The sequence below is a fragment of the Carassius auratus genome, chromosome 1 (genome assembly GCF_003368295.1).
Source record: "Carassius auratus strain Wakin chromosome 1, ASM336829v1, whole genome shotgun sequence".
NCBI classification, from domain to species: Eukaryota; Metazoa; Chordata; class Actinopteri; order Cypriniformes; family Cyprinidae; genus Carassius; species Carassius auratus.
The window spans coordinates 16317455-16345360 of NC_039243.1; the positions used below are offsets into that span (position 1 = coordinate 16317455).

The 27906-nt window shown below is 37.8% G+C and overlaps 1 protein-coding gene across 1 annotated transcript in view; it reads right to left on the reverse strand.

Annotated features, from left to right (window-relative positions):
* Positions 1-1217: 1217 nt before the first annotated feature.
* cul4a (cullin 4A) overlaps positions 1218-27906 on the reverse strand; it is a 35898-nt gene continuing 9209 nt past the window's right edge. The window contains exons 3-20 of the mRNA XM_026255528.1: positions 19183-19286; positions 18957-19026; positions 18802-18875; positions 17247-17409; positions 17070-17159; positions 16908-16990; positions 14796-14863; positions 14582-14700; positions 14032-14224; positions 9669-9773; positions 9478-9588; positions 8822-8907; positions 4987-5094; positions 4685-4798; positions 4037-4142; positions 3481-3653; positions 3214-3366; positions 1218-1824 (exon numbers count right to left, since the gene is read on the reverse strand). Of these exons, the coding sequence (XP_026111313.1) occupies positions 1729-1824; positions 3214-3366; positions 3481-3653; positions 4037-4142; positions 4685-4798; positions 4987-5094; positions 8822-8907; positions 9478-9588; positions 9669-9773; positions 14032-14224; positions 14582-14700; positions 14796-14863; positions 16908-16990; positions 17070-17159; positions 17247-17409; positions 18802-18875; positions 18957-19026; positions 19183-19286 (2016 nt within the window). The 3' untranslated portion in view covers positions 1218-1728. The remainder of the gene's footprint in view (positions 1825-3213; positions 3367-3480; positions 3654-4036; positions 4143-4684; positions 4799-4986; positions 5095-8821; positions 8908-9477; positions 9589-9668; positions 9774-14031; positions 14225-14581; positions 14701-14795; positions 14864-16907; positions 16991-17069; positions 17160-17246; positions 17410-18801; positions 18876-18956; positions 19027-19182; positions 19287-27906) is intronic.

Below are 27906 nucleotides of genomic sequence, written 5' to 3' on the forward strand. Positions count from 1 at the left end.
TGTTTATTGTAATTAACAGCAAGCAACATACATTAAATTGATTAATTTATAAGTTCATATTTAATTAATATAAAATAGTGTACAGCTGATTGCTTGCTGTTAATAAAAAATTAAGAAATTATATTCAAATATTATTTTATAATTTATTATTCAAATGTAAAATTGTGGAACTTAATTTTATGTTACACAATATAATTTATTAAAAGTCTATTAAATATTTTATAATTTATATATTTATACATTCAACAGTAAAATTAGATAGTTATGATTCTAAACTTTCTAAAGTGACATCTTTATGTATGTTGCCAAACCTAGTACTCGCAAAACCAAAGTAATGGGTTTGATTCTCAGGGAATGCATGAACTAGTAAAATATATATCTATAATCCATTGTAAGTCCCTTTAAATGAAAGCATCTGCCAAATGCATGAATGTACATGCATTTAAGGAAGCATCTGGGACAAGAGAAAGCCGTAGTTTGACCTCCTCTTACCTCAGATGAGCACTGGCCATTCTCCAAGAAACTACAGGCACACTTTCTCATCTCAAACTCAACTCCTCTACTAGATCTCACCATGAGTCAGAGTGAGTCACAACACCGTCCTACAATACATGCAACTGATCACGACGGAAGCTCTGATGAAAGCTGGAGATAAACCGTCAGTATTGAATGCACTGGTGAAGTATTTCAGAGCAACCGCAGGTTAAAGGTCAGTGAGCACATGTGTTTGCTTCTGTGTGCCTCTGTCTGCTGTGTCATGCTCTTGGGCTGTAATTTGTTTCTTTAAGGAATTACTCCGTGAATGAGGCAGGAAATCACATTAGTCAGAGAGTGTTTGTGGGAGGGGAATCCAGACAGACGGCTTCCCTCAACATGAAGATAAAGAACAGCAACAAAACAGAAATACGCTCATATTTTACCACTAAACCCAACAGATAAATAACCATCTTTTGCATGAAGTTACTGAAGACCCTCTTAAGACATAGAAAACATTGCAACATAAGTTTTATAGCAATTACTTTAAAACTTGGTTCCTTTGATGTAATGAAACAGAAATCTATGAATGGTTGTTTCCACCACAGAATAATGTATTAATAATTTATAATAATTTATTTTCAAAATGTGCGATTTTGGGCAGAAAATATGAGCTGGCGTTGTTCTTTCATGAGTTTGATCATACACAATAAGAAATAATAGTAAGTAATACAGTTCACTCATTATATCTTAAATATGATTTATTCTTTCATATCTTTGCCCAATTACAAAGAATAGAATCTTCTGTTCTACAAAACTGTTTATCTGACAGAATACAGGTGATGAGTGACAGATCTCTCTCTCACACACACACACACACACTCTTACACTTGTGTATGTGTTATTTCCATTGCCTGAGTGGGTAACTGCCAAAAGTGTCAATGTCACTCATAACATGTCTCACATCAACACGATTCTGGCATCAGGGAGGAAGAAACACACACGCACACACACTTGTGATGCTATAGCAGACAAGCTTGTCATACGCGCTAAACTCAAAAACAATGAACACAGAGTCAAAGAAAAGTGCATCTTAAGTGAAAATCATTCACAATCATGCTAAAATCATCCTCAATCCCAGAGTGCAAAGCGGTTGTAGGGTCACAAGGGGTTTACGCCATCACATGTCCCGTCCGGCTCAAAAGCCCTTGTGAGGAGGGTGAAAGGTCAAGAATCACGGCCTCAGAGCCGCTCCTATGCCACATAGTGGTACTGGTTTGGGTTTTCTTTGTCGCGCTCCATATAATCACGGTCGATCAGTGACTCGATGCGCTTCTTCAGATCAGCCGGCTGCACAGAGAGAGATCCAATCATCAACACATGGGATGATGGGAAATGACCACACATCTGACCAATGATGTAAAATCTATTTAGTAGAGCACTTATATCTACTAGCTGAGAAAATGTTTAATAGACTACAAAAAATGAAATGGTAAGACTTTACTTTTTTTTTTTACTATTGTGCTTTTTTTTTTTTTTTTTAAGATTCCTAAAATTGTTTTGGGAGTCTTCTACAATTGGTTTACACTACCTGAATATAGTGATTTTTTTTGTTACAGTATTTATTAATCTTTGTTAATGTAAATGAAAATACAGTTGTTCACTGTATATGTAAGTTCACATTGCATTAACTAATGTTTACATATACAAATTTCGAATTTAATAATGTATTTGTAAATGTTGAAATTAACTAAGATCATTAAATGCTGCAGAATTATTGTTCATGCTTAGTTCATGTTAACTAATACATTTAACTAATTGACCTTATTATAAAGTGTTACCATTCATTTTTAAATAAAAATAATAATATATACATGATTTATATATCGTAATGGATTATAAGATACAACTAACAAAGTGGTAAGATTGTAAATCAATATATTTTATTGCCTTAATTATTTATAAAGTGAAATGTTGTGTAATAAGTGGTATGACTGCACCATAAAAGTCCATTTAGTTTGAATTTGACACTTACTCGCAAATGCTTTCTCCACGGAAGCTCTGCTTTCAAATAACTTAACTCAAATCAATATTTCATGTCTAATTATTTTCTTAGGTGGCAAGTAGCTGTGTAATAAGCGGGATAATGCACATCCAGCCAGTTGTTATCGCAGAATATCCCCCAACAGGGTCTTATCACCCTTGCATATGCAGCCCTAATGCACATTATTTATATATACATATATTTACAGATTCATGTGTTACATTTGAAATTAGCTGCTTGTCATGTGTTTGTTAGGTAAGTATTATAATGTATTATAAATGTGCTTTGACATCATAAAATGCATTATAAGGTGCGTAAGAAGACAATTCATGCATTCAAATCCTTTAATTATGTATTCATCATAATATATCAAGTCAAGTGAAACACTCCTGTGATTTATCAAGAGTTTAATAATTTCTGAGTTTCCAGGCCTGCAGGGCCGATATTTATAGAACATTATTCATGATATGAATAATGACGCTACTGTTTTCAGTAGAGCTGCATTAATGCTGAAACTGAATAGTTTTTTATAATTTATTAATTTTATAGCATTAACACTATTATTTGCCTGTTTATTTCTGTGAAGCTGTGTTGAATGAATCTGTATTGTATAAAGCGCTATAGAAATACAAGTGACTGTTTGATTAGTGTAGATGTTGATGAGTAAACAGATGAATGTGTGTCACATGTGTCACCTTGACTGGGAACTTGAGCTGGTTGTAAAGTTCAGAAACCAGCAGGTTGTGGCTCAGAGTCTTCCTCATCTTCATGATCCTCACCACCGCTGCATCGATCTGATACTGACGATCCTGAAACACGCGCTCGGTTGTGCTCACCTGCTCCTCCACCTGACAATCACATGACCATCACATGACCATCAGCTCATCTGCATATTCATCAGCCATTACCAGCATAATTACAAAAGAATAAGCTGGACAGATGCAACACAGTCACACACTCACCGTCTCCTTCATCTGGATCTGGTTGATTTTAATGCGGAAGAGTTTGTGTGTGAAGTCGCTGTTGAAGTGGAAGCGGTCGGCATCCTCCACGTCTTTCCCACGTGGAATTTTATTGAGCACTCGTGCTTTCCCACAGGCCAGAGACTGAAGTGTGCGCTTGAGCTCACCATCCTCTGACAGACACACACACACACGTTACTGACTGATATTGCACACATCACCCAAACGTTACTTATGGCTGACACACACAAAACACATACAAGTGTTACTGAATGCTAGGACACAATACATATACAACACAAGAGTTACTGATCGCTAATGCACACACCACACAAATGTTACTGACCGCTGACACACACACAAGCGCTACTGACCACTAAAACACACATAACAGGAGTGTTAACGATCAATGAAACACACACACACACACACACACACACACACACACAAACACACACACGTGTTATTGGCTGCTGAATCACGCTTACAGACACAAAAACAAGTGTTACTGACCGCTGACACACACATACATACATATCAGAGCAGGGGAACGTACCGATGCCTGTGGCCGTACGGATATCCTCCACTGAGCACTCGTCAGACTCATTAAACATTAGCAGGACGAGAGTCTGAAACAAAGACACCTGCAGCTCCTTCTTACCCTGGAGAGACACACAGTCAGTATCACTCAATGCTCGTTCAAGGCTGCTTTTCTTTGATCACAAATACAGTAAATATTATGAAATATAATTCAAATTGAATATAGTTGTTATCCATGTAAAATGTAATCTTTATCTGTGATCAAAGCTGATTTTTGAGCATCATTAATCCTGTCTTCAGTGTCATATGATCCTTCAGAAATCATTCTAATATTTTGATTTGCTGCTCAAAACTGATATACTATTAAATAATTGAAATATTCAGCTATTCAAAATGTTAATTATTTGGGGTAAGAAAAAAACTTATTTATCAGTGATGCAATAAACTGATCATAAATGGGGTTATTTTGAACTTTCTATTCATTACGGACTAGTTTTTTTTATCAATTATGACTTTTCATCTAATAATTTAGCCTTTTTTTCATAAGTTCTTCGGTGAATGCAGAACTTCTGCTGTGTCTCGTCTGTCAGTGTTCAGGCGTCACTATATTGGCTCTATATGATGGTTTTATTGTACTGAGTGTGTGTGTATGGGCTGCATTCACCTCTTTAAACTCAGTTCTCAGGACTGCATGGCCCAGTGTGGGCTGCCACTGTAGTTTACGCCCGCTGTGCTTCCCCAGATAGAATAGCTTAAACACTTCCTGAAGTTTCACCATCTGAAACACACACACACACACACTCATCAGACAGGGTGTTGTGTGTCCGCTGCATTAGCCACAAACACACATAAACTCTCACACACATACACACACACACACACACATCTATCAGACAGGGTGTTGTGTGTCCACCACATTATCCACAATCACAAACACATCCACCCCACCCACACACACACACACACCTCTGCAGGCAGATGGACATTCGTCGGTGTGTATGAGGGCCAGTAGCCCATTGTCAGGATGTTGACGGTCAGCTCGATGTTGCTGGGATCACTCTGGTTCTGCATGTACTGCACACACAAACACACACACTGCATTAGGACTTTCAAATGACACACAAATAAAACACACTTAACACCTCATGAGAAAACATCAAACCACGTGTGAGGAGCTCAAACTGAACCTGACAGTTGCAACACCTCACAGGAAGTTCTGATATGCTCAGTTAAAATGTTACTACTATCTATCTATCTATCTATCTATCTATCTATCTAAGGAATGCTGACTTATATTAAATTACTTTTTTCACATCAACTGAAATGAAAAATGTATATATATATATATATATATATATATATATATATATAAAAAAAAAAAAATATATATATATATATATATATATATATATATATATATATATATTTTAATATATATATATATATATATTAAATATATATATATATATATATATATTTTTTTTTTTTAATATATATATATATATAATAAAAATTTTTGTAAACTTTGCACATTTATTAGAAATAAAAAGGTAAAAAAGTCTGGAAAATTGAAATTTAGCTTAGGAGCATTCCATTATTGCGTGTAGATGTTACTTTCATTAAGATGTCTTTCAGTGCAAAAATCAAGCCCTGAGGTTCAAGAACTGCATGTACAGCTCAAAAACAGGATTGTGTTAAGAGTTAAGAAAAAAATCTGCTTCATTGAAGGTTCACAAAAGCATGTAGCCTTCATTATTCTTAATGGAAGAAGATTTAAATAACAGGGACTCTTCCTAGAGCTGGCTTCCTGGCCAAATTGAGCAATCGATGGAGAAGGGCCTTTTGTTACACTGGTGACCAAGAAGCTGATGGCCACTCTATCTGCGCTTCGTGATCATATATGGAGATGATAGAAAGTTACACAAGGATAAACATCACTGAAAAAAAAAAAAAACACCTAGGGACCTTGTTCTTGAGAACAAGATTCTCTTTTCTGACGAACTTCAGTTCCTAGCAATATGTATTGAGGAAACCAGGCACATGCTGTGTTTTTCAGCAGCAGGGACTGAGGGACTCAGAGTAAAAAGAAAGCTCAACAAAGAAAAATAAAAACATAGCCTAAATGAAAACCTAGTCCAGAGCATTCAGAACTTCAGACTAGGCAGAAGGTTCACCTTCAAATAGGACAATGACCCTAAGCACACAGCTAGAGGAAATGCAAAGTGACTTTTGTACAACTCCATGAATGACTGTGATTGTTCACACCTCTCTTTACCCTCCCTGTTGGGCTAATGCCGGCCAGTGCTCCTTGTGCAGTCTTCGGTCACCAAATAGCTTTACATTTTGAATATTTAAAAATCGTGACTTGGTGACTTTTATGGCACTTGGTATGTGAAAACACCAAATAATTGAGGGCATGATTTGAAAAGCTCCCCCTATGAACTGGTGTGCCTGTAACAGGAACTATGTGAAATAAAATCAATAAATCAACCACAATTTTGTAAAAAAGTGGACAGCAAGGAAGGGGTAACACTCTAAAACATCAAGAGTGCAAAACAGACACATCCACTCACACACACTCAATCACAGACACACACACACAACTATAAACACTCAAATTAATCGTTGTCTCTATAACCATATAGCCAAAATGAGTCAGAAAACTGAAAAGAGGTTAATATCAGATCAGGCACAGAAGGATTTAGCTCTGATAAGGCATTCTTGTTCATTTTTGTTAAATTTTTATAGATTTTAATGTTTTGTATAACAAAATGATTTCTGTATTCAGGTTTGACTGTAGTAATAATATATGACATTTCAAATCAACTTTTAAAACATAAAAAAATATATAAACCTTGACAAAAAGTAGTCTTTGAGAATGCCTTAATATACATTTCAATCCACAACCTAATAAAAGTAAACAATTATGAAAAAAACAACAACTAGGGAATAAATATATAAGTATAAATTCCTATACAGGCATCTAGTGGTTACACCATGAAATTACAGATTTTTCTTTCTTTGCTCTCACCAGAAGATGCTAATCTGCCTAAAAAAAAATATATTTTAAAGGCCTAGTCTATAAAAGAAAAAATAAAAAATATTATTGAACAAAAATACATTAGATTGATTTTACTGCAGAAAAGAAAAGTTACATTTCAGGTGTCCGGTCACTTTTGAGCACTAAGACCATGAGTTTGACTCCCAAATGATGAGCACACAAGGGTTAAGTGGGCCAGACGGGGCTAATAGCCTCAGACCTGTAGCACAGAGGCCAAAATAGCACTGCATTTCCACCGTCGGGCCAGAAGCTCTTGTGCGCTTCACAAAAACCTGCCCTTTACACACCTCTCAGGAACAACGACATGCAGCCCCATCATTTAACCAACAAAGAGAAGTTATCAGAAAACTAATAAGAAAGAAGTCACATGAACTAGCACAGTCACAAAACTAACATGAGAAAAGCGTTTAAATATTTAATATAATAAATATTAAAATCCAAAAGCATCAATGTTTCACTATAATACATTAATCATAATGAATTAATCTATCTGGGTTGAAAATTAGTCACACAGAAATAAAGTGTTACGAACATAGCCTGCAAATTCAGTCAAGTCTGTTTCTGTTTATTTGTTGTCACAAGAACAATCATTTCAATATTTCAGACGAGACTTATGACAGATAAAATCTGGTACTAAATAAATACATGATTGTGATAGTGAATAAGAAGCTGATGTCTGATTTCTTCAAGTGGTCGCATTTACCATGTTTACTATGGTAACGTTAATGGCTATAGCGCGCAGAGTCTTTTGCATCGCTTATAAATATTTCTCCCTTGTATGGTGATTTTAATCCACATTGGATCAAGTTATTTCAAACACTCGCTGCTGACTGAAAGTAAGTTTTGAGATCGACTTATTTAAAAAGTCAGTGGTGCTGACGCTCTCCAGACATTTATTTTATTCATAACCACTCCTCTAGCCCCATCTGGCCTGCTTTGATCCAATGTTTTTGTTGGATAAATTGTATTCAATTTTTCATTAAATACAATTTAAATTCATGTCTTGCACTATATTTAATGCCCTTTGAATGGAACATATAAACTCCCTTTTGGACTGGAATCATGGCAGAATATCCTGTGAAGTCCATTTCACAGGGACACTTACAGTCAAATAGAACCACGTATAAAGTGATCAGAGATACATGCAAAATGTGCAGAGCAGGGGGTCGCGAGAACTGGAATTGAGAACCACTGAAATAGGTAACACTCTAGAACAGGGAACACATATTCACTATTAAATAAGTCTTTTTCTGAACAAACATCTAATTTACTGCTTATTAATAGTTAGAAAGGTAGTTCTTAACTTTAGCTATGGTTAGGATTAAGGGAACTAAAATATGGACATGCAGAATAAAGCATGTTCTTTATAAATAATAATAAACAGCTAATATGCTAGTAATATGCATGATAATAAGCAACTAGTTAATAATAAAAAAATATATATATATATAATGAAACTTTGTAAAGGAATGTAAAACAAAGTTAAAATAAAATGCTAATAAAAATGAAGCGTGTAGGTGCATCCCAATTCACATATGTACTATTCTTTGATTTTTTTGTAGTATAAATAGTGTGAGTAGAGTGTTCACACTGAAAAATCAAATAAGAAAAACTGCTCTTTAAATGTCATAGTTGAGTACATAGCCTAGCACATATGTACATAGCGTATAAGTGCACAGTGCATAGAACGTCATTCAGGACGCACCTTGTGTGTTAAGGAGTATGTAAGCGCAAACACACCTGTTTGAACTGGATCATGATGTCTTTGGAGAGTTCCATGTCTTTGAACATGCCCTCTAGTTTACTGGTGAACGCTGCTCCACACTCTACAACACACACACACACACACGTCACTTCACAGACAAAATATCGCTAATACCACTTACACAGAAAAAATACTTTTTAAACACTTTGAAAACTTGATATTTTGCACATTCTGGAATAACATTTTATAACTAAACTGGAACGTTAGCAAAAAGTTATTTATCTACTTTATCAGTTTTAGCAGTTACATTTAAAAAGTCCATAAAATTTAACTTGTTTATATTTTATTACACCTTTATTTAAGTTACTGATTTTTTTTTTAGGTTTAGTTAGTTTAACTGTTTAGTACTGTAGTCTGATGGGTGAACATTCAGAAAACTGTACAATTCAACAAAAATGAGAAACTGCATTTTTCAGTAGTTCACCAGTTTCACTAGTCACAATGAAACTAACTAGGGTTTTTACTGGATGTGTCTGATTACACTGAAATCTAGGCAAAACAGCAACTCAACCACAGCTGCGTGGTCACTTCCTGTTCACACGACCATGTGACTTCACTGCCAAGAAACTGATCAGTGGAGTTTCCACAGCAACCGTCTGACGACCAATGAGAAGTCCGATTGAGAACAAACCATGTTTGAGTTTAGACAGCATTGACTTCTCAGCATCAACCGAGGCGCTCTTGCCCACCAGCAGACGCTTGGCCAGATCCTTCTTATAAAAAGCCTCAAAAACGTCCTTTCCTGCAGCAAACACACACGGCACAGTTCAGCTTCATTTGTGTGTAACTTTCATTTAAACTGAAGCTGGAGCTCCAGATTACCATGGATGAATCGGAAGATGATCATGATCTTGTCCAGAATCCTCTCCAGCTCCTCCTCTGTGGCCTCCTTATTTCCAGCGCGCAGTTTAGAATCCACGTACTTAGCTGAGGAGACACAGTAAGATCATCAAATAATCCTGAAACATAAACTGTATGAAATACACACACATCGATCAGGCATAACATTAAGACCATCTTCCTAATAATGTGTTGGTCCCCTTTTTGGTGCCAAAACAGCCCTGACCTGTCTAGTATGGACTCCACCAGACCCCTGAAGGTGTGCTGTGGTATCTGGCACCAAGATGTAAGCAGAAGATCCTTTAAGTCCTAAAAGTTGCAAGGGGAGGCCTCTATGGATCGGGCTTGTTTGTTTAGTATTTCCCACAGATCAGGGTTGCACGATTAACTGAATGCTATTAATCGCGACTGTCATGCACATTTTGTCAGTAAAGAAGTTCTGTGATCAGTAGTAAATCTCCATCACCTGCCTTCTGTTGGAGCAGCATTTACTACACAGAACTGTAGTTCTCTGACAAGCTATACAAAATTGCGTTCATAAATCACAGATGATATAATAGTAGGATTTTGAAATCGTTTAAATCATCTGCGATAATGACTGCTGTTTGCATATCTTCTCAGTGAAAAACGTCTCTGTATAGTAAAAGCTGCTCCATCTGAGAGCACATCAAAATACCACATTTAAAGGCACAATAAGTAACTTTTTAGGTATTTTATTATCTAAAATCAATATTTTTATTCATAAATATGCCCTCAATGGTGTACAAATACCTATGCCAATGTTTAAACTAATCCTTGTAAATGAAGAATTTATTATCTTTATATACATGGGACGGGTAGGTTGACGGAGGCTTCCATGTAGTTCCGCCATCTTGCAAAACTATAATAGCAGAGAGGGACAAAAAGTACTAAGCCAACGCGTTTCCACAGCGCGTTTTCGGTCAGAGCCAGAAACGCAGGTGCAGAGCAGTGAGAGGCGCTTGAAACTGCACCGGCAAGTTTAAAAGTCTGGATTGCATTCTTATTATGGACCATACATATGCCGCGCCACAGGAGAAGAAAACATTGTCGCCAAAACAGTCAAAAATAGAACGTAAAAGGAAACGTGACCGTAGATTACAGAAAACAAGAGTTAATGTCGGGGAAGCTTTTTCTAGGTGGAAAGAGCTAATGCTGGATAAAGATTTCAAAAGAGACGCTGAAGTGGCCAGTTTTCTTCTCGACAGGTAAGTCAGTGTTACAATCTATATTATAATATTTTTTTTATATCTAACAATGCATATAACTCAGAAAATATAACGAATAAATTAGACATAACTACTAATTACAATATTTCATGTTTTCCACAGTCAGTAATTCATACTGTAACATTCGTTTGTTTATGGTCATGTTGCAGTTTGTTTGAAATAACACACCTGTTCACCTGAAGGAAAACTCGACGAAGTGCTATTAGAATACATCCTGTCAAAACTTTTTGGTACATATCGCCTACCGTAGATGCAACGCGCATTTGAAAAAGCGAGGCGCTGGAGAGCAAAATTAGTTTGAATGCAAAATACAATTTCACCACTAGATGGGAGTAATTCCTACTCAGTGTCCCTTTAATAACGTTTTTACTCCAAACTCACTTCATATCTTTAGTCAAGTGTTTGAAATAACTACCACAGATGCTTGATTGGATTGAGATGTGGGGAGTTTGGCGGCCAAGTCAACACTTCAAACTCATGGTTGTGCTCCTGAAACCGTTCCTGACCCATTTTTGCTTTGTGGCAAGGCACACTATCCTGAAAGAGGCCAACAGGGAATACCATTTCCATGAAAGGGTGTACATGGTCTCCAACAATGGTTAGTCTATGCAGCCCCATTCGCAACAAATTGCGATGCACTGCACATTCTGGCACCCTTCCATCAGAACCAGCATTGACTTCTTGAGAAATCTGAGCTACTGTAGCTTGTCTGTTGGACTGGACCACACAGACCAGCCTTCGCTCCCCATGTGCATCAGTGAGCCTTGACCCTGTTGCCAGTTCACCACTGTTCTTTCCTTGGACCACTGTTGATAGATACTGACCACTGCAGACCGGTAACACCCCACAAGACTTGCAGTTTTGGAGATGCTCTAAACCAGTCTGACCATCACAATTTGACCCTTCTCAAACTAGCACAAATCCTTCTGCTTGCACATTTTTCCTGCTTTCAACACATCAACTTGGAAGACAAAATGTTCACTTGCTGCCTACATCCCACCCACTAACAGGTGCCATGATGAAGAGATAATCAGTGTTATTCACTGTTAGTGGTCATAATGTTATGCCTGATCTGTGTATATACATACATATACAGACATAGACACACACACACACATATATAAATACAAATATATATATATATATATATATATACAGTATTGTTCAAAATAATAGCAGTACAATGTGACTAACCAGAATAATCAAGGTTTTTAGTATATTTTTTATTGCTACGTGGCAAACAAGTTACCAGTAGGTTCAGTAGATTGTCAGAAAACAAACAAGACCCAGCATTCATGATATGCACGCTCTTAAGGCTGTGCAATTGGGCAATTAGTTGAAAGGGGTGTGTTCAAAAAAATAGCAGTGTCTACCTTTGACTGTACAAACTCAAAAATATTTTGTACAAAAAAATTTTTTTCTGGGATTTAGCAATCCTGTGAATCACTAAACTAATATTTAGTTGTATGACCACAGTTTTTTAAAACTGCTTGACATCTGTGTGGCATGGAGTCAACCAACTTGTGGCACCTCTCAGCTGTTATTCCACTCCATGATTCTTTAACAACATTCCACAATTCATTCACATTTCTTGGTTTTGCTTCAGAAACAGCATTTTTGATATCACCCCACAAGTTCTCAATTGGATTAAGGTCTGGAGATTGGGCTGGCCACTCCATAACATTAATTTTGTTGGTTTGGAACCAAGACTTTGCCCGTTTACTAGTGTGTTTTGGGTCATTGTCTTGTTGAAACAACCATTTCAAGGGCATGTCCTCTTCAGCATAGGGCAACATGACCTCTTCAAGTATTTTAACATATGCAAACTGATCCATGATCCCTGGTATGCGATAAATAGGCCCAACACCATAGTAGGAGAAACATGCCCATATCATGATGCTTGCACCTCCATGCTTCACTGTCTTCACTGTGTACTGTGGCTTGAATTCAGAGTTTGGGGGTCGTCTCACAAACTGCCTGTGGCCCTTGGACCCAAAAAGAACAATTTTACTCTCATCAGTCCACAAAATGTTCCTCCATTTCTCTTTAGGCCAGTTGATGTGTTCTTTGGCAAATTGTAACCTCTTCTGCATATGCCTTTTTTTTAACAGAGGGACTTTGCGGGGGATTCTTGAAAATAGATTAGCTTCACACAGACGTCTTCTAACTGTCACAGTACTTACAGGTAACTCCAGACTGTCTTTGATCATCCTGGAGGTGATCATTGGCTGAGCCTTTGCCATTCTGGTTATTCTTCTATCCATTTTGATGGTGGTCTTCCGTTTTCTTCCACGTCTCTCTGGTTTTGCTCTCCATTTTAAGGCATTGGAGATCATTTTAGCTGAACAGCCTATCATTTTTTGCACCTCTTTATAGGTTTTCCCCTCTCTAATCAACTTTTTAATCAAAGTACGCTGTTCTACTGAACAATGTCTTGAACGACCCATTTTCCTCAGCTTTCAAATGCATGTTCAACAAGTGTTGGCTTCATCCTTAAATAGGGGCCACCTGATTCACACCTGTTTCTTCACAAAATTGATGACCTCAGTGATTGAATGCCACACTGCTATTTTTTTGAACACATCCCTTTCAACTAATTCAACTAATTGCCCAATTGCACAGCCTTAAGAGCGTGCATATCATGAATGCTGGGTCTCATTTGTTTTCTGAGAATCTACTGAACCTACTGGTAACTTGTTTGCCACGTAGCAATAAAAAAATATACGAAAAACCTTGATTATTCTGGTTAGTCACATTGTACTGCTATTATTTTGAACAATACTGTATATATATATATATATATATATATATATATATATATATATATATATATATATAAAATCAGAAATGTTTCTTGAGCAGCAAATCAGCATATTAGAATGATTTCTGAGGCATAATGAAAACTAGAGTAATGATGCTGAAAATCCAGCTTTGAACACAGGGATAAGTTACATTTTACAATATATTCACCTAGAAAACAATTTTTAATTTGTAATAATATATCACAATATTACTGCTTTCACTGTATTTTTGATCAAATAAATGAAGCCTTGGTGAGCAGAATTAAAGTGATAGTCTGGTGTGGTGTTGTCACTCACCAATGAGCTCAGCAGGTTTGTTGGGTCTCTTGTTGATAAAGCTCTCGAAGGCTTCCTTCATGGCATTGATGAAAGTTTCGTTCCTCTGGAAGCAGCGCTGGGTCACGTGGTCCATCTTGTCCTTGAAGTCCAGAAGCTCCTGAACCAACTCTTTATCCTTCTCTGGAGAACTCACGATCTCTCCTCCAAAACTCTGCCAGATGTAGTGTTATTTTAGTATAGCTAAGGTACTATTGCCAGGTTTAATAATATTTTGCATGGTTTTGTTTTTTCATTTTAATGGTAATCAATTTGGATTCATTTTTTTCCCCATTTTTATTAGGTTTTTGAATATGCTTATGAAGTTATTATTTTTATTAAAAGTTTTATTTTAGCTGTTTTAGTACGTTACTAAAAAAGAACGAGAAATATTGGATTGACATCAAGCTAAAATAAAATGCTTTCATATTATTTCAGTTAACGTTAATTTGCTATCAAGCAATGAGATTGTTTGCTTTATGGTTTTAGTTATAGTAAACAATAATAACCCTGAGGTTTGATGTGCGTGTACCTTAATGTAGTCTCTCCAGGCCTGCAGCAGTGTCATCAGCCCTCCTTTGACTTTACTTAAGAGCTCATAGAGCAGCGTCAGCTCACAAACACGGTTCTCATCAAGTAGCATCCACAGACCTGAGGAGAAGCAGTTCGCATATACATACACACATCAGCTTTGTGCGTGTTTTATGATTTTTCTTGAGTCTCTGATTTGTACTCATAATCCAGACCTTTCTGTAGAATGGCATTCATGTGTTCGCCCAAAAGCTGCTTCTCCACTGTGGCAATGAGTGGCTTCCTGTCAGACACAGTCAGGTGTTAGAGGAAAAATTATAGAACAGATGTTCATTTCCTGCAGGAAACAGCAGCACTAACAAACAGCACAACAACAGAGATTGAAAATTATGGACAGACAGACAGACGGATGTATAATAATTCACATGAAATAATAGAGATGGATTTATATATCAATCAGCTTATGTGTGTAATGTGCAATGTTTGCACAACTCCAGCACTGAACTGACCCTCGTTTGTGAGGCAGTACGTCATAAAATGTTAGCACAAACGTATAGGCCCTTTTCCTTTTTTCCCGGGATAGATCCTTCAAAAATGAAAGCTAACCACTTGTGTCCACAGCAGTCTAAGGAGACACCTATGATTGTTGGTGCATTCCAACACACAACACATTTAGCTCTTTGGCGCTGACACTGTATTTCCAGCAGCTACAGCAAGAGAACAGTAAGGGCGGACCGCTGCTTCTCACTCAGGGCTCTGTATATGCTAATAGGGCAGAGAGCCTCGCAAATGGGCGGACATTCCCAGAGTATACATACATTCGGCATCTAGTCATAGTTGGGGGCGTGGTGAGGGCGGAGTCGCATGGGGGGAAAACACAGCGAACATCGTGTGAATTTGAATGACAAAAATGCACATATTGAGCGCTCATTCCCAGAGACACGTAGCACAGCTGTAGTCTCTTTTAACTTTAATATTCATATACACTAGTCCATATTGATATTTGATTCATTCTACATTTCTGTAGATGTATTCATTCAAAAATGGCCAAATTTCGTGACATTCTGCTTTATGTAGCCAGTTGCATTTTTGACTGGATTCCGCGATTCTATCCGTGTCGCTTCGCAAACACAGACGGGGTGAATTAATGAATGAAAGTGTAAAAGTTCTGACACAAAACTAAGTTGTAACATATCCTCACGCTTTTTTAAGTGGGTATAAGGAAATCCTTGGCCTTTTCTAGTGGTATCACGTAGACTAACGTTACACCTCTTAGCAGAGTTTATGTTCGACACTAACGTTACATAGTTTTGCTTCAGGTAAAATTATAAGGCTAATTATATATGCATGCCACTTTCTGAAACAACCTTACACAGTTTTGATAATGTTATAATGAACACAATGTTAACGTAGTCTACTGTGATGATCTGCTAACTGCACACATACACATGCTTAGTCTTGGGATTTCCACAAATTCCCTTGATCATCCTCACAACTTATTGCTTGTAGCCATTTTGTCATCCTTTCTGGCTCTTTATGTTTATTAGGAACGATGTAGAACTTCAATTCATAATTTGTTAGTTTATTGGAGGTAGAGAAAACGACAACTCTTCTGCATGATTGTCCAGTGTATTTCAATTGGCGACAAGGCAATGTTTTCCCCCACTGGCTAAATTCACATCACGTGACGGGGCATTCCCGGCGGCGTTCCCAGACCAACCGTCTGTATGTATGACATCATAGTAGTGAGAATTCTCAAACTACTTGTGTGGAGAGACTGTTTATGATTTATTTGGATTATAAAACAACGAGTGGGTTGATTTTTTACCATTATAGGCTGGTTATTTTCACACACTGCAGCTACACAACTCTGCTCAAAACACCTTATAAAAGCGATTTTGCATTCTATGGCACCTTTAAAGACCAATTTTATTTTAAAATGATTTATTTAACATTTTAATCATTTAATTCATTTTAAAAAATCCTTTTTATATATATATATAAATATATATAATTTTTTATTATTATTATTTTTTTTTATTATTTTTTTTATAATTATTTGATTTTAGCGTTTTATTTCACTGCTTTTATAAAAAATTACTTCATATTTTTATGTTTTAATTGACTATTATTATTTATTTATTTTTATCAACACACAAATCCCAGAATGGGAAAGTCTCCTTTAAGTCAATGACAGATTTTCAAACTTCAACTTGCGTTTCACAGAAGGAATAAAGATTATCAAAGGTATAAAGGTGGACAGATCTGAGACTGATCAACAGGATCATGAGTGAGGAACATCAGATCCAGGTACAAGAGAGACTTACTGTGTGCTCTGATCTAAATAACTGATGACACGGTCATTCTCTTCCTCTAGACGCCGCGCCACATGATGAAGGTACTCAGGAACCTACATGAAGGACATGATCACAAGTGAAAACACACACATGGAGAGCGTCAATATGTGAATGAAGTAGAAATGCTCTCACATCTCTCTCCTGCATGAGCCTCTGACCCTCAGCTGCGTACAGACGGTTCGTCTCTGATAAAAACCTCTGCTCGAATGAGTCTTTATACACCTGACAACACACACCAACACACATTATTAAAAGACACTTCCAGAACCTGACAGGAAGCTGACATCATCAGTGTTTCTATGCAATCACCTGCAGGTCTGAGAGCATGCCCAGTAAGCTTCTCAGCAGACTGCGGTCCACCGTCTCTCCGTTACGCTCACGCTCAATCTGCTCCAGGATTCCCTCCACTGTCCGTCTTTGAACGGCACCGTCGCTCACAATGTGCGTTCGGAACAACTCCAGCCCCGTGTCCCTGACAACATGAGTGTGTTACTATAGCAACACCAGCTCAGGGTTATTACAGTCAACTACAATTAAAGTGAAAAAAGTGAAAGGAAGTGAAAGTCAAATATGGTAATCCATACTCGGAATTGGTGCTCTGCATTTAACCCATCCAAGTGCACACACACAGCAGTGAGTAGGTAACACACACACACACACACACACATACACATACACCATGAACACCCAGCCGGAGCAGTGGGCAGCGCCCAGGGAGCAATTGAGGGTTGTCCAACATGTGACCTTTGAGTTACAAGTCCGATTCTCTAACCCTTAGGCCACAATTGCCCTTTAAAGCTTCCCCTTGTAACTAAAGTGTTACATCACTGATGTAACTGACCAGTAGATCCCCTTTAGTGAATGCGTGACATTAGAATGAGAGTCAAACAGCAAAGCAAAAATAAACCATACGTAATCCACGTAACTCCAGTCCATCAATTAACATCTTCCTGCTGAAATACAGGACCATAATCAAAAATAATGCTTCCTCCCTTGAAAAGTCCATCCCCTGTTGTCCCCGCACATCAAAATCCATCCACATATTGTTTAGAACTGTTTTGGATTGTTTGGGCTTCTAAATGGTGATTGATCTGTGTAGATTTCTCTCCTGATTCAGACAAGATTACCTTTTCACTGGAGGAAGCATTTTTATGGATTATGGCCTCGGTTTAAAGTTAAAAATGTCTTGATGAATTTGTTTCCTAGAAACACACAGCTTTTTGGAAGACGTTCAATGATGGACTGGAGTTGTGTGGACTATTATTGTGATTTTTTTTATCAGCTGTTTGGACTCGTTCTAATGGCATCCACTCACTACAGAGTATGCATTGGTGAGCAAGAATCAAATTCATCTACATCTTTGATGGCCTGAAGTCGAGGACATTTTCAGTAAATTTAAATTTTTGAGAAAACTATTCCTTTAATAAAAATATTATTGACTTATTTAAACCTGTTAACTGTCACCCCGTCCCGTATACGGGACGCATACGTTGACTATGCTATATTACAATCAAATCTAATCTAATCTTGACAAACTATATATCGTTGGAAGACTCCCAAATATATATTTTACCAATATTTTTTGTTAAAAATTATGTAGGAAAAGTAATAGATTAATTTATGACAAGAGTGCACCCTCAGAAATCTACAATTACAAAAAGAGTTCTGTCCTTTGTTTAAAAAAAACAGATAAACAGTTAACAGGTAAAAAAAAATAATAATAATAATTTTTTCCCCAAATATTAATAAACTACTTTATATTAAATAATAATAATAAACTATTATAATCAATATTAATAAAACTTTAATAGCATTTCATTGTGATTAAGATAATACCGCATCACTGTCTGATTGGTCAGCTCACCAGATGGATGGCAGCAGTGAATTCTGGAGGATGTATGTTCGGTCCAGGAAGAGGAAAATGCTGCGGATCATGATCTGAAGGAGATGAGATGCAACACACACATTCATTTCATCATAGACATGTTAAGAGACACACACAAGGAGAGTGTCATGTACCGTTTGACTGCAGTGGTCCTGCCAGCAGCGGTTCATCCTCTTCAGGAATGACAGGCTGTCCAGTGACTCTGTGCGACATTGTTAAGGGCTGCTTCAGTGTGATCTGTGTGTCACAGCACCCTCTAGTGAGGATCTACTGACACAGACATCAGCAAAACAAGCGTTATCTGAAACGCACAATCATCATACATGGACACACAAATGTCCCATTACTGATGAAGGATATTCTCTGAACTGATGGATCTGAGCTTGAACGTGATCTTCACACACTTGACGCAGCTGCTTGTATAACACAGGTGATACTTTATACGAACACAGATTCTCCACAGCCTGTGAGAGACAAAAACAGCTCATAAATACACATGTGGGTTAAGAATCATGGGTAACTGGTCTGAAACATCACAGTCCTCCATTCTATAATATAAACACATCTGAAAGAGAGGAACTGCTCAGTTACATCAAATGACAAAACACTGTTCAAGGAAATATAAAGGATTCCTTTATATTTTAATCAAAGGATTATAAAACTTTAAATTATGAGTACATTTAAATGCTTCTTTCAAAACTTTAAACAATACCACAAGCCCCTTTCACACTGCACGTCGGACCCGGCAAATTGCAGGAACATTGCCGGGTCGCCTTCTGTGTGAAAGCAAACACGTCCCGGGATTGATTCCGGCATTGAACCCGGGTCGGGGACCTAGTAACATTGCTGGGTTCAGTCCCAGGACCGAGCGCTGTGTGAACAAAAGCCAGATCCAATGGCATGTTGTAGTGATGACGTACAAGATCACGCGACTCTTTTACCAGCTGTTTTAAAGGAAGATCAACGTTTGCAACAAAAAATATGTGCAAACTGTAATGAAGCAGAGATCAGTTAGTTCCTCGCTTTCCGCGCTGAAGCCGAGATCGTTCTCTTGCTTCAGTGAAAGTATAACGTGCCTAGCATTTTCGACTTGTACATTACACATCATGCCCAGATGTCACGTGTCGTTACGGGATCTTTACGGGTTGTGTGTGAAAGCACGCACATATCCCGGGTAAATCACTGGCAGTGTGAAAGTGCAAAATCTAGCGACCCGGGAACAATTGCCGGAACACTTTACCCATGTATTTTCCGGAATCGCAGTGTGAAAGGGGCTACAGACACATGTCCCATGACATTTACATTCACTGACCAATTTCCAGGGTTGGGGAGTAACGGAATACATGTAACGGCGTTACGTAATCAGGATACAAAAATCCAGTAACTGTAATCCGTTACAGTTATGTCAAAAAACATGGTAATCAGATTATAGTTACATTTTGAAAAAAAGGGGGAATACTTTCAGGATTACAATGGTTTCATTTAAAACTAAATAAATCAGTATTTTGGCATAATAACAGTATATAAAGCGCAGCCTGATTAATGACTCACGCGAGTCACGTGTGCCACCCGCTGGTGCATGCGCAAATAACAGCTGTCTACAATCTCCTCAGACGCAGATTGAATCACTGCTGCTAATCTATTTTTCTTTTGAAGAAACATTTTCCATTGTCTAAAAATTGTTCTTATTATATTTTCATTGAAAAAAAAATGAATTTGTATTCTCTATTTCCCTGTTGAAGAAACATTTCCTTAAAATTCTTACTTATATTTTCTTCAAAATAAAACAAAATAATCTGTAATACCAATACCATGCATTAGATGTCTGTATAGTCCTTTACATATATTTATTCAGGGCTGTGAAATTCTTAATTAATAAATGTTGTTGTTTAAAAAAAATAATATTTGACCTTGAAGTAATCCAGAAGTGATCCAAAAGTAATCAGTTACATTACTTTCATATTGTGGTACTTGGATTACGTTACTGAATACTTTTTTTGATGAAGTAAATTAGTAACTTTTTTAAGTAACCCTCCCAAGCCTGCCAATTTCACAACAAACACATCAAGCCAACTGGAGTCTGAACACAGGTTAGCATTTCACTGTACAGTTACTGCCACTGCACTATTTAATACAATACATATATTGAAAAATAAATGTTTATATGTGTATTAGGGATGCAACAATACAGTTAGCCCATGGTTCAATTGGTTTTGTTTTCTTGGCTTGGTGCATCAGACACCAGAGGGTGCTCTTGTGCAGAAACTCTAAATATGTATCACAAAAGTAATAGAACGGATGACGCTGCAAGAAATACCTAATATGGACAAATGCATTGCTATTACTGTATCGCTCCAGTTACTCAACATAAATGTCGTTCCCTAAGAGGAGGGAATGAGTTACGTACGTGTGGAAAAACTCTTTTCCTCTGAAATGCTGAAACCTGATTGAATCAATCTATTGCTCTGCAATATCTAATAGCATTCAAGCATTCGCCTGACTGGCAAGAACGTTGACAAAATTTTTTCACAAAGTCATTGTGGTTCTGAAGGAGTTTACCACATGGCAGTTTATGTAATGTCCCTCCTCACAAGGAACCACGGTTACATTGAGTAACCGAAGACGTTCCCTTATCAAGTTGGACTCTCGACATTACATATGGGGTTAAGTATAAAACCCCTTTGTGTGAAAACCATGCTGGTCCCACCTCAAAGAGAGCTGATACAGTATAGACTATGCACATGCAGCAAGCAAGCAAATGCATAGCAGCATGTTCCCTTAGGTCGGCTACCGGACCTTGTTGAAACACCTAGATTCAAGTTTGGCAAAGAGAGAAGGCAGCACTTTTTAGTTACTTGATTCAGCTGATTTGAAGGGTGGGGTGGGGATGCAGACAATAGGTTTACCAACTCTGGGAATCATGGCTGGTTGGGCCATTTTGGCGGCATCAGCAGCAGAGCATCCTTATCCAGTACATGCACTGCTCGAATTGAGAGGAATGTCTGATCCGCTCAAAAAAGGTGGCGGTGTGCCAGGCTTTGCAGGGCATGCCAGTGAGCTCCTACCTGGTGACTGATGTACACCACCACAGATGTTTTGTCAGTACGGGTCAGAATTTAATAGTCTACCAAAAATTAGAGAAATTCCTGCAGAGACAAGTGAACAGCTTCCATTCCGAAGCAGTTTATATGTCTGCGCTTCTGGTCGCTTGTCCACCAGCTACCAACTGTTGTTCATATCATAGAGGCCTCCCCAGCCTGACAGAGATGCCATGGTAACCACTATTTGTCTGCCTACTCTGCCCACAGTCACCCTGTTCGAACATAGCTGTGGCAAATCAGGGTGTCAGACGCAGCACTTTGAGACATGAGCGCATTATGACAAGGCGCTCTGTCCCAGGTCTCCTTGCTTGTAGTGGGACCTAACTTTGTAACCATAGTTACAGAAGCCTCATATGCAGCAAGGCAAGGCAGCAGATAGAGGCTGCAGCAGCCATCAGTTCCAGCAATCGTTACAATGTTTTCAGGTGGACGGCTTTGCCCTTCCATGAAAAATGGCAGTGTATCATGTAGGGCTGGGTACCGAACTTCGATGCCTTTATGGTATCGAATGAAAAACTTCGATACTATGAGTATCGAAAAATTATTTATCTTTCGGTGCCAAAGTTCGGTTCCAAAAGCCAAGCGGCTGTGTCTGTGTGAGCTTGTAGCATATGTGCATGTAAGGACCTACATTCACCAGTATTGGCTGTCCACCACCACGTGACGGGGAGCATTTCTGAAGATACTCGTAGTCACACAACACAAGTGTAGTTGTTTTTTCTCAAAACGTTTCCGTTTTACAATGACAAAGAGGTCTAAAGTGTGGCTACACTTTATAAAAGTGGATGCCGAGTCAGCAAAGTGCAACATATGCGATAAGAGTATTGCAACCAAAGCCGGTGGTAATGAAGCATTTGTTTGGATGAGTGTTTTGCCCTCCCTCCCTGTTTAGTTTGGTCTACTCCATTGTGTATCTTGAAACACGCCCCTTTTCACGTCGTCTAAAAAAAAAAACAGAAAGAGAGACAGATTTGTCCTGTACAGCGAATTTGTCTGAGCAGCAGGCCACTGTATACGTTCACTTAAAACATAACCGACTGTGTTTACGAGAATACTTGCAGAGACAATTATTTTGATATAATTGTGTGTGTATGTGTTCATTCAGAAGTTACGATACGCGAAAGATGAATTCATTCTCTGTACGCGCATTGTCTGAAATGCTGCTTGCAGTGCGAAAAGCTCAGAACGCGCGAGAATTGTTTAAAACGCTTGAATCAGCAATATTTATAAACAAGTGCGAGCAGCATTTCAGAAACGTTGCAAATGTTGTGTGACTTGAACTGTAAAGCACATAAAGCTGTCGTTTGAGTTTATAAACTTCTATTTCATGCATAATTCCTATGGATCTGCTAACTGAATGCAAAGAGTGAGTTCTAGAAGAATGTTTGTGTCTTGATGAGCATGTATCCCTCACTAGGAGTCGCTAAATGAACAGCTGCTGTTCTTTTTTTTCAACGGTGGATCAGTTGCCCTATTGGTTAAAATCCCCAAACTGTTTACTTAAAGGGACAATAAGTAACTTTTTAGGTATTTTATTATCTAAAATCAATATTTTTATTCATAAATATGCCCTCAATGGTGTACAAATACCTATGCCAATGTTTAAACTAATCCTCGTAAAATGAAGAATTTATTATCTTTATATACATGGGACGGGTAGGTCGACGGAGGCTTCCATGTAGTTCCGCCATCTTGCAAAACTATAATAGCAGAGAGGGACAAAAAGTACTAAGCCAACGCGTTTCCACAACGCGTTTTCGGTCAGAGCCAGAAACGCAGGTGCAGAGCAGTGAGAGGCGCTTGAAACTGCACCGGCAAGTTTAAAAGTCTGGATTGCATTCTTATTATGGACCATACATATGCCGCGCCACAGGAGAAGAAAACATTGTCGCCAAAACAGTCAAAAATAGAACATAAAAGGAAACGTGACCATAGATTACAGAAAACAAGAGTTAATGTCGGGGAAGCTTTTTCTAGGTGGAAAGAGCTAATGCTGGATAACAAAAGAGACGCTGAAGTGGCCAGTTTTCTTCTTGACAGGTAAGTCAGTGTTACAGTCTATATTACAATATTTTTTTTTATATCTAACAATGCACATTATTCAGAAAATATAACGAATAAAGAAGACATAACTACTAATTACAATATTTCATGTTTTCCACAGTCAGTAATTCATACTGTAACATTCGTTTGTTTATGGTCATGTTGCTGTTTGTTTGAAATAACACACCTGTTCACCTGAAGGAAAACTCGACGAAGTGCTATTAGAAGACATCCCGTCAAAGCTTTTTGGTACATATCGCCTACCGTAGATGCAACGCGCATTTGAAAAAGCGAGGCGCTGGAGAGCAAAATTAGTTTGAATGCAAAATACAATTTCACCACTAGATGGGAGTAATTCCTACTTACTGTCCCTTTAAATATTAAATTAATAAATGACATCAAAACAGGGGCGTTTGCGTTATGATGTGGTGGGCTGCTGTGGGCCAGAAAGTCCAGGGCCACTTTTTGGTCCCAGTCCGCCCCTGAATGGCACACCCCTATCCAAAAAGCACAACCAGTTGTATTAATAATGTTATCCTGAGCGTGAAGTGTTACCAGAATTTGTTTTAATTAAGGTGAAAAATAAAATTGTGTTTAATGTATTTGTGTTGATGTTGAAATGGATTTTAAAACATTTAACGCATAACTTAGCATCCTATTGTGCTGATACAAGTTGTAATGTTACGTCTAATATGTATCGTAGTTATCTGATTTATCATAGGATGCGTCATAGAATTAGCTCCCGTTTATTGGTAGCCTATACTCTTCACCTCAGGCAGATATTTCTTGCTCTTTTATTAATAACATTGCTTCATCATAATCATTATCTAACCTTTCCTAATCATGTGTTCATGTTTTCATAGACAGATTTTCATGTCAGATTTTTATTTTTTTCATTTTCATAACAATCTTCAGATTTTTTCATTATATACATTATGACCATGACCAAACTAGCGAGAAACCAATGAGCAGCTGTGTTGCATGGTGGTGGTGTTGCTACTGCTTTTAACATTTCTATTTTGCTATCTACAATGCTTTGGCAATATGTACCTTTGTATGTCATGCCAATAAAGCAATATGAATTGAATTGAGAGAGAGCGAGAGAGACCGAGTCGTCTTCAAACAACACGAGCCTGTCTTGCTCTCTCTCCCTCGCGCATATTAATCAATTGACACGATGGTGTCGATGTTTAAATCATTTAAAATGAGAATATAAGTGTGCTCACCCCATTTTTGTTTGTAAGAAAAAATAATCGCAATATATAATCGCAGAAAAATAAAATATCGCAATGTCATTTTTTCACAATATCGTGCAGCCCTACGGTTAATGAGAGTCAACATAGGGGGTCCTGTATTATGTGCACTGGTTTACAGGCCTCCGAAATTCAACAAGGACTTCAACAATTCTATATCTCATCTATACCTTGCTAATATTGGTGTCTCGTTGATAGAGAGACTGTTGATTCTAGGAGACTTTAATATTCACATTTGCTGTCCATCTAAACCGGTGGTGAAAGAGCTTTTATCCCTCATTGAATCATTAAATCATTAAATCTGTCACAATTTGTTTCCAGTCCTACTCATAATTTGAGAGACACATTGGATCTGGTGTCATATGGCTTTCCCCACAACAAACCTGAGAGTGACTGATGCTGCCTTTTCAGACCATTTGTCAATTGTGTTTGAAATTGTTTGCGATTCCCCCACCCCCACATGCTCTCAGCCTGCAAGTTATTCCCATTTTATTCAGCTGTCCACTGGCAGTTTATTTTCAGAGTACTATCATGCAAACTCTGTGGATATTCCTGCCTTCAACAAATTAAACACGGAAGAGGTGGTGGAGGTTTTTTTAATTCCTGCTCCATTTCTATAGATTCTGTTGCTCCCCTTAAAGCTGCAGTAGGGAACTTTTGACACTCTAGCGGTTAATAAACAGAACTGCTTGCGTCTTGCGGAAGAACATCGTAGCCGGAACTACTTCTCTCTGTTTATGTCTATGAAGAATCACAAAGGTACTGGGTTACTCCGCCGCGGTATGGAAGCATATGGGTAGCATTATTCAATTTGGGATGTAATATGCAAAATGACAATGCAATATTTAAAATGGCAATGCATTTCTGTATTTACATTTACATTTTCCAATACATTTGTGCAACGTTTGGTGCAAAATGAAAATGAAAATTAAATTACATAATTTTCATTTGCCATTTCCTACACCAGTTTTAATATGTAAAATGAATATTAATTTTAACGCTTTATAAGTTGCAAAATTAAAATGAAAATGTATTACAGAAATGATTAGATATGTCTAACATGTTAAAGCAAAAACTGTGGCAAAATGATCATTTAAATGCTATTTTTCTTAATTGCATTAACACTCACAGTCAAGACACTTACGATTGCATTTTCATTCGGTGTCCCGCAATGAATGTAGCAAAACTCAATGTGCACATTGAAAATGCATTCCGAGCCGATCACGTGTCCCCGCCCTCGCGCCACGTCAATCATTGTGTGAACAAGGCGGGGCTTACAGAAGGTCAGAGACTCAAGTCTCAAGAAGAGGATTCAATCAAGTGAGACAACATGGACAAGACAGTTGGTCCGTGTATGTATTGATCCTTTCGGTTTATGGCTTCAATATTTAATTCGGACTTATGGGCGGAGCTGAAACGCTGCTTTCATCTGATTGGTCGAATCGGATCGGTTTTCATCTGACAGCCTTCAGCTGAAATGTCTGAAACTACACTCACTGTTAATTAGCATAATATTTGAATCAGATGTAGCTGGGCACATAATTCGTGCTGCTGAGACCTGCAAATTATTTCTAGGTTGTAGTATTGTATGAATATTGTCCCACTGATAAAAACAGTGCAAATAGTTATTTCCCTTTGGATAACAGTAAAGTGGAAATAAATATAGTTAAATTTATGAAATAAAATTAAATAGGATTTTTTGGGAAGGTAAGTCTGGCCAGTTATACAAGCAACACGAGTCTGACGAGTCTAAAGATATGAGCTGAATTGGGTGAAACATTAAAGTTCTAGTCTGTGTCAATTACTCTCATAATAAATAATAATAATAATTATAACTGTATTTTTCGGTATAAGTTGCATCAGTCCAAAAATACGTCATGACGAGGAAAAAAACATATATAAGTCGCACTGGACTATATGTCACATTTATTCAAGACCAAGAGAAAACATTACCGTCTACAGCCGCAAGAGGGCGCTCTGGGGTAGGCTACAGGAGCACTGAGCAGCATGGAGCTAATTTTACTATTTTTATTTAGAAATGTAACTATATTCATTTTTACAATTATTTATTAATGTCTCACACACACACACACACACACACACACACAAACATACCTAGTGCCTTATGACTTAAAAGATGAGAGTGGTAAATGTTACAGACATGGAACTGTTCAGTCTATTATTGATTTTAATTTCCACTTCACTATTATCCAAAGGGACAGAACTATTTGCACTGTATTTATCAGTGGGACAATATTCATACAATACTACAACCTAGAAATAATTTGCAGGTCTCAGCAGCACGAATTATGTGCCCAGCTACATCTGATTCAAATATTATGCTAATTAACAGTGAGCGTAGTTTCAGACATTTCAGTGCTTCACTCGCACTGACTCTTATTCTGTCTGAAAGAATGACAAGACCGAGCTGAAGGCTGTCAGATGAAAACCGATCCGATTCGACCAATCAGATGAAAGCAGCGTTTCAGCTCCGCCCACAAGTCCGAATAAAATATTGAAGCCATAAACCGAAATGATCAAAACATACACGGACCAACTGTCTTGTCCATGTTGTCTCACTTGATTGAATCCTCTTCTTGAGACTTGAGTCTCTGACCTTCTGTAAGCCCCGCCTTGTTCACACAATGATTGACGTGGCGCGAGGGCGGGGACACGTGATCGGCTCG